At 46.4% G+C, this 7,836-nt stretch overlaps 1 protein-coding gene across 4 annotated transcripts in view; it reads right to left on the bottom strand.

The window, feature by feature from the left end:
• The window catches only part of LNPEP (leucyl and cystinyl aminopeptidase), a 98,856-nt gene extending 91,784 nt beyond the window's left edge, over positions 1–7,072 (bottom strand). For 2 of the 4 annotated variants that reach the window (XM_038532259.1, XM_038532256.1), the window contains exon 1: positions 6,217–6,314. In XM_038532259.1, coding sequence (XP_038388187.1) covers positions 6,217–6,268 — 52 coding nt within the window. In that variant the 5' untranslated portion in view covers positions 6,269–6,314. Of the gene's footprint in view, positions 1–6,216; positions 6,315–6,952 lie in introns of those variants that run through there. The other 2 variants (XM_038532257.1, XM_038532258.1) reach the window with 2 other exon arrangements.
• Between the last annotated feature and the right edge of the window lie 764 nt (positions 7,073–7,836).

The following is a 7,836-nucleotide window of genomic DNA, read 5'->3' on the forward strand; positions in this document are numbered from 1 at the left end:
TTAGCAAGCCTCTCAGTAGCCTGTACTGATGTAAATGGAAGTGAGGCTGCTATTCTAAAGAGCAAAGCATTTCTTACTCCCACTAATACTCAATACTCTACACTCAAGAGTTTTCTTAAACTCGCCACCAATCTAGAGAGTGAAAGGACAATGTCAGTGGCCCAAAGGGCTTAGGTACTTCGCATTTAGTTTAGAGGGCAGAGAAAATACTGCTAATATGTATAAAAGAGGAATCAGCCCAAATTCATGGACATTATTCTGATAACTGTTGAACATACTAGTGCCTACCACCAAGCTCCAAGGGCCACAGAAGCCTCCCTTTCTTAACCATTGAGGACATTTTGACAATTATGGAATGAGAAGAAACTAGGCAAGGATTACACTACTTTGTCATCAAATCACACTACCAATACCAAATTAAAGAAAGATCTTTAAAGCATTTAGCTGTCCTCAATTACTCCCACTAATTACCATGCATTTCTCCTCTAAAAAGAACCTTGGAATGGTGTAATGCTGTTGAAATGATGACTGTTCTAAAACTCTTTTAAATCTTATGAAATAACAGTTTCAGCTGTGAGAAATATCATGGTCCAAAGCCTCCCTGCCCACCTGAAAGTTCATCTAGGGCAGTGAATGACACCTGGGGCAATTGTCTCAGAAACACTACCACACAGGCCTGGTCATTATTTGCTCCAAGGCCCATGAAGGAAAGAGCTCACCCAACCCACAAAGGTACTCATTCTCTCACTACACTTTCCATTCTCCTGTTAGCCCAGCTTAGGAAGTTCTCCCCATAAACGCATCAAGAAGCCTTTACCTTTACCTTACCCTTCTTCCCAGATCCACTAGCTTGGCCTCCCTGGATACCACCAGGGGTCTAGACAAAACTCTGGACTACCCAACCCCTCAATCTACAAAAAGTCCAAACAACCAGCTTAAGTTTTATTTTGGTGGCTGCATTCTTGAAATATGTGGAAGGAATGCTCAGGAGGCCTTTATTAAGCAAAACATTCTAACGGAAAAGAACTTCAAAGAGTCTTTTACTATTGAACTTGCTTCTCCATTGTTTTTTCAAACACCCTTGAAAGCCTGAATTTTCTTTACTTTGGTAAATGAACTGGTTTCCTCTTGGTTTAGATGCTAAGGTTGAAATTTTTAAAAAGTAAATTAATTCATTTTTCAATCATAAGCATCAGTGGAAAAGTGAAGGAAAACCAGGCACTAAAAAGCAGTAACTGCAATCACTATGCTCCTACAAAGTCAATGACTCCATATTCCTCTTAGTGATGTTTTTCTTGAAACCTAAAACATTCCGGAAAGTCTTTTTTTTTTTTTTTTAAGCAGGTTCCACACTCAATGTGAGGCTTGAACTCAACCAAGAGATCAAGAGTCTCATCCTGTACCAACTGAGTTAGCCAGACGCCCCCAGGAAAGTGAACAGTCTTACCTTACAAATAACTATGAATTTTCTGACTATGAGACAGAGAAGTACATTGTGTATCACTTAACTTGCGGCAAATGTTGTCATCTCCTTCCAGGGAGATAAGATAAGATGCCAGTCTTAACTCACTAATCCCCCCATCCTTCAATTACTTTTGCCTAACCAGATCCACCTACTTGCCTGTTCCCACTTCAATTCCTCCATCTTTCAACCTCATACATCAGTGTCCTGCTCCCCAAACTAAAGTCATTTCTCAGCCAAAGATTTGCAAGGCTCAAGACATGACCATTTAGGAAATCTCTGCCTATCAGCTTTCCCCTTTTCCTTAAACCTCTACATTTCTTTCATCTTCATCACTTATTCTCTTAAGTCCCAATTTTCCCTAAATATCTTTGGATTCAAAGTCCTACAGGGCATCCCAGGACAATCACAATTGGATTACAACAACGAATCAAGTTACAAGGGAATCCTGACCATCCTTCCATAAACTAAGGAACAAAAACTATGTTCTGTCATGTTTACGACATAGAAGAAACACCAAGGCAATGAGCAGCTTTCTTTCAAAGGCCACTGGATGGATATACAAGGAGCTGAATCACCCAAAGTTTCTCTCCATCCCCAACCCTGGTTTCCTGTGAATGCTCAGAAAATGTACATATCTAGGGATTCAAAGTTAAAAAAGAAAAAAAAAAAAAAAAGCTTTCTCTGGTTGCTCCAATAATATTATGGAAAGATCTACTAGTATATTATTAGCCCTCATTCCAACCTCCTACAGTTTTGGAGACATGAGGTAACTAACCAACAGAACACAGGGACACTGTCCTAACCTCAACGGCCCAGAGACATTGGCCTAATCTAGATCCATCGCAACTTCAGGGGTAACCTTGGCTAAATTCCTTCATATCTCAATTTCCTAATGCTTTCACAGAGAGGGTTCAAAATGCTGTTGTTTCCCAACAGGAGTATTACAATGAATCATTACAAATGTGAACTTACTGGTAAGAGATGTTACATGAAAAGGTAATAAAGACAATTCTGTACATTTGCTTCCTAATTAGAAAACTATCTTAAAGTTTCATTGCTTTTTTGTTTCTTCCATACTTCTTAGTTTTATATTAGCATGAATACAAAACTAGACTCTTCCATTTCATTTCTCTTATTGAGGTCAGCAGTATCTGCTGACAGGTTTGTGGGTTTCTTGCAACTGGGCCCAGCAGAAAAATCTCCTTGTAAGTGAGCATTCAAAAGACAGTGTTTGAATGAATTACTGGCTTATTTTCTATATGATAATTTCCTTATAACCAATCTTCCAGTTATGTATCTTTCAGTTCTCAAGGATCACCTATGGATAAGGGATAACCACCGATGTTAATCATTCCTAAAATATGCTGTCTCACGACACACTTTTTTGGAAATTGTTATGCAAAGCAAAGGTCTCCCCAACCAACACTGCTTTCTTTAAAAATGGATACTTTCTAATTACAGCCTTAACTTTAGAATACTGAATGATGTTAACACTTGATTCCTGTACAGTCCTATTTCACTCACGTGAAATGGAAAACTCAAGACAGAAGGATAAAGATATATATTTTACTTTATATTCCATCACTCGGAGAAACAATCTTCCATTTTTTAAGGATTTTCCTTCATGGTGGCCATCTATCACAGAAGATATATATATATATATATATATATATATACACGCATATATATAAATAATGTGGTAAGTTCATATTTTTGATAGATGATGCTACCATTTTTTAAAAAAGAAAATGTATAACTATGGGACAACTGTTATTTTTAAGTTCAAAAGATGAAATCACAATTTTATACTGCTTTACAACCCATGAATTGTCTAATTTGTTTTCCAGATTTCCCATTTTGGAAGTTGGGGAATATTTTCAATTGGATGGCAATCTGAAAACAAAAACAAAGACAGTTTGTAAGACAGGTAAATTCCCCTTGTTTGGTTATAAACCAGGCTGTAGTACCAAAGTGTTTCCTGGGAGCTTTGTTCATAAGAAAAAAAAATGATGAACCATTTAAATTATGTTTTCAGTTCTGGGACTTCAAAATATCAATGCTTTTCCACCCTCCAGATACCACAAACTAAAAAGCATGGGGGGAGGGGGTGGAATATATATATATATATAGTTATAGTTATAGTTATATGTCTACTATATATGTATTCATAGAAGAAAAAAAAAGTCCTCCATTAATATGCTTCCAAATCCTGAATTTGCCTACCTAATTAAGTTCTCAAAAGCTCCCTTCTGGTGAATACTTCTAGTATCCTCAAAATGAAGTCCCACATTCCTGGCCCTAACCTTAGAACTCCATCATCAGATTCTAAGAGTGAGCCCTGGCATTTACATTCCTTAACATGAATTTAAATTCTTCTGAAATACTCTAATCCTGCATGTAAATGAGAAGAAATAAAGAGAAATAAAGCAACACAGTCATCAAATAACTACCTGCCATAACCTAGTACATGTATCAAAAGATCTAGAGAGTTGCCATTATTTTTTTGGGTTTTAGTGATATATAAATCACTACTTCCTAAGAAGTCATCTCTAACGGCCTAACAAGACATAATAGTTACTGCCAAATCAATCTTGAGTAACTAGTCCAGCACATCCTTCTCCCCAGAAAAGTCACCAAGAATCCAAAGCCAGACTGGATATCCAGTCTGCAGTGTAACAGTCAGCAGTCCCCTCCCAAGGGCAAGATCAAAAATAACTCCTGAGCCCAGTGGAAATTCCTGACACTGAAGTCTCTTCTTATAAACCTTTCTGGAGATAAGCATATTAAACAGGTTGAAGCAGCATGTTACCTGGACAGGTTAACATAGGATATTCATCAAATGAACCCATTATCAGCAGGCAGAGCAGGCAGAGAGCAGGGCCCAAGACAAATGGGCCACACCAGCAGCAACTTTTGATGGAAAACAGGGAAAGCACAGAAAGCCCTATTGGAATAGATGAGTACTGAAAGTCACAAAACCACAAAACAGAAACTAAATGTGCCTCTTCTACAAATTTCCAGGTCAGAGGATGAAACTATTGACAACATTTTAATTAAAAGATAAGTGGTTCTGAATTGCCAAAACTAGTTTGTTAAGCTCTCACACCTCTCCTATAAGCAGAGATATATATGAGACAGTATAAGTGGTGAAGATTTTATTAGAAGAGAGTGAATGTGCAAAAGCCAATATCAAGCTTGATAAATCCTATAATTTTAAATTCTCTGCATAAGAAAATACTCTGCACCAAAACCCCCAGACCTAAAGGAGAAGAATTAGATGTAGATATCCTCTGTACCCAACAGAATTAAGTACAAAGATAAACATGCTTAAACAAGTCCCATTTAAAGACACTATAAAAATTCTACAGCTATCCTTCAAAACTTTTGAAATAAATAAACAGTCCATCTTAACCCAGAAAAGCACCTCAAACTGCTAGGAGCTAATTTTTGGCTGACTTTAGGTGTTGTAGTTTCTATTTCCTTTTAAAGGACACTTAGATAAGCCTTCAAGGAGTGATTAACACATTAACTAAAATGCACTGTCAAACTGTTCTCCAGCAGATTGTGAAAATCTGGAAGATAGGAAAAGGATTAAAAAACCAATTTCCTACATAGACGCTGAAGCGTTTGTCTGTCTTTGTTCACTTCTCTGGGGCTTTTCCACTGCCCTCGCCAATGTGACGATTTGCAAATATTCACATACAGAGGACCATATTTTAAGAGGGGAGAAAAGACTCCAGTTGGAAGATGTGAGAATGTACTTTAATTCTATAGGCACGGGTCTACCAAATCGGCTAGCACCAGTCTTGACCAAATGGGTGACTCAGCCTTGTTGCGAGGGAATTTTTTTTTTAAGTCGAAAGTTCACATTTAAAAAGTCCTGTGAACATGGAAGCTCCAAATATTCTATCTCAGACAAAGAAAAAGGCTTGGAATATTAATTTGAAAGGACATAATGATTTATATGAAACGTATTTGACACTAAAATACTGGATGCTCTCTAAGTTTACTTCTGGTTCCAGTATTCCTTAATTCTCTTAGTGACTTTACCTGACTATTCTTAGAGCCTTAGTTATTACAAACAGAACTTGACTGAGGGATCCATCCCTGGGTGGCTCAGCTGTTGGGTGCCGCCTTCAGCCCAGGGCCTGACCCTGGAGTCCCAGGATCCAGTCCCAGGTCGGGCTCCCTGCATGGAGCCTGCTTCTCCCTCTGCCTGTTTCTCTGCTTCTCTCTCTCTCTCTCTCTGTCTCTCATGAATAAATAAATAAAATCTCTAAAAAATAATTTAATAAAAGAACCTGATTGAGAAAGAAAATGCAGAATTAAAGTTGCCACCGTTGAGCCTAATGAGACAGTGCAGACAGGAAGATGGCAGTAGAAGAAAGCACCCTGAACTAGGGACAGGGAGATTAGGATAATTCGCAGTCCCATGTATGGAACAGGCTTACGGAAAGTCCGGCTAGGGCCTGGGATGTCCAGTGGACAATGCCTCTACCTCTGGGGTGGCCACCGACCCTAAACAGGAGTAGGCGTTCGCATCTACTAATGCGACAAACTGTCCACCTGGAGCAACCAACCACCACCCGCAAGAAAAACACATGTCAGCCACAGACTGAATCGTCTTAATTTTTAGGGTCAATTCTCCCTCGCCGGCATCCTTCCTACTTTCTGGTCCCCCAAAAGGAAACCCCATATACTCCAAGTCCACCAAAACAAAAACAAAAACAAAAACGGTGAAGACATCTCACCCCTGTATTGTGACTCTAGCACTTGGGGGGTGGGGGGCCAAAGCAAAGCCATGGGTTTTGCCCGGGGTGGGATCCACCGTGTGCGTCCGCTCCGTGAGGAGCTGGGGCTGTTTGCAGGGCATCCTGCAAGGCTCCGGCTCTGGCCTCAAGTCACATTGTGAGATCAGCATGACGGACCCCCTGGTATTTAAGAGGTCTTCCTCGGGAGCCCCCGAAAGGGAGCTGGAACGCCCTGCAGGGATGGGTGGATGCGTGGATGGATGGGTGGGGGGGCCTCCCCCGGGACCCACGGCAGGGGCCCGGGGCGGGCGGGCAGCTCCGCGGCAGCGCAGGACCCAGCAGCATCCCTCCTCTGCGCGGGTCCCCCCCACCCCGCCCCGCAGCAGCCGCCGCCGAAGGACCCCAGCTCCCTGCACCGCAGAAGTTTGCAGGCAGCGGCCGCGGTCCGACCCTCCCGGCCCTAGAGCCGCGGCGCGCGCCGCCTCCGCGGGGGCGAACCCGGGAGGCCAACTTTCCCCTCCGCCGCGGGAAGCCGCCCGAACTTTGCGGCGCGCCCACCCGGCCCCGGCGCCCGCGCCCGGCGGCCCCGACCCGCAGCCAGCCCCGGGCCCGGGGGCCTCCGCCGCCCCTGCCGCCCCCGCCCCCGCCGCGGCCCCCGCGTGTCACCGCGGCCAGCCGCCCTCCGCGCCCCGGGGCGCCCGGCCCCGCCGCCCGCCGCCCGCCGCCGCCCGCTCACCGTTAGTAAAGGGATCCATCTCCCCGCCCGCCGCCGCCGCTCCTCGCCGCCCGGGCGCCCCGGCTTCCTCCTCCAAGCCCCGAAGCGGCGCTGCCGACTGAGCATGCCCAGCGCGGCCGCCGAGGGCTGCCGGGGAGGTGCCGCGAGGGGCGGCGCCGCTCCGCCGCTCTGAGGCTCCGCCGCTCCAGGTTTTTGCAACAGCCGCAGAGAGAGCGCGAGGGAGGCCGGAGGGGAAAACACCGCACGGCCCCCGGGGGCCGGCGCCTGGGACAGGCGGGGGGCGGGGCCTGACGGGGGCGGGGCCTGACGGGGGCGGGGCTTGCGGCAGCCCCGCCCCCGGGAGCCTCGCAGCCGCCGCGGGGCCGCAGGACCGGGGCCGTAGTCAGTCACTCAGCCAAGGAGACGGCCTCGGGGGCCTGGGCGCCGGGAGCTCGGCACTGCGCCCCCCACAAAAAAAACAACGACCATTGCCCCGTGCGGGGAGGGGGGCATCCCGGAGACAGACACTAAGCAAACACAGAGGCGCACAAGACCGAGAGAACTGTCCCGCCGAGCCTTAAATCGGGGCGGTGGCTGCAGAGAGCGCGCGGCTGTCCCGACGGCCGGGCGGCGCCCCGAGGCCGCACCTGGAGGCGGGGCGGGCGCCCGCGGGCCAAGGTCGCTGCCCAGACTTCGAGGCTTCGCTTTCCCGGCGGAGACGGGCTCCGGGTGGCTCGCTCCGCCGAGGAGGCCCGAGGGAGCAGGTGCTGCGGGTCATGTCGGGAGGGCCGCCCGCCCCTCCCCGGAGCGGTGCCCCGCGGTCGCCGGCCGGGACACAGACGCGACGGCGCGGGGACCTGCGCGGAGCCCGCGGAGCCCGGGGGTCAGCACGCGGGGGGGGGGTG

This window comes from Canis lupus, chromosome 3, assembly GCF_011100685.1.
Source record: "Canis lupus familiaris isolate Mischka breed German Shepherd chromosome 3, alternate assembly UU_Cfam_GSD_1.0, whole genome shotgun sequence".
Classification (NCBI taxonomy): domain Eukaryota; kingdom Metazoa; phylum Chordata; class Mammalia; order Carnivora; family Canidae; genus Canis; species Canis lupus.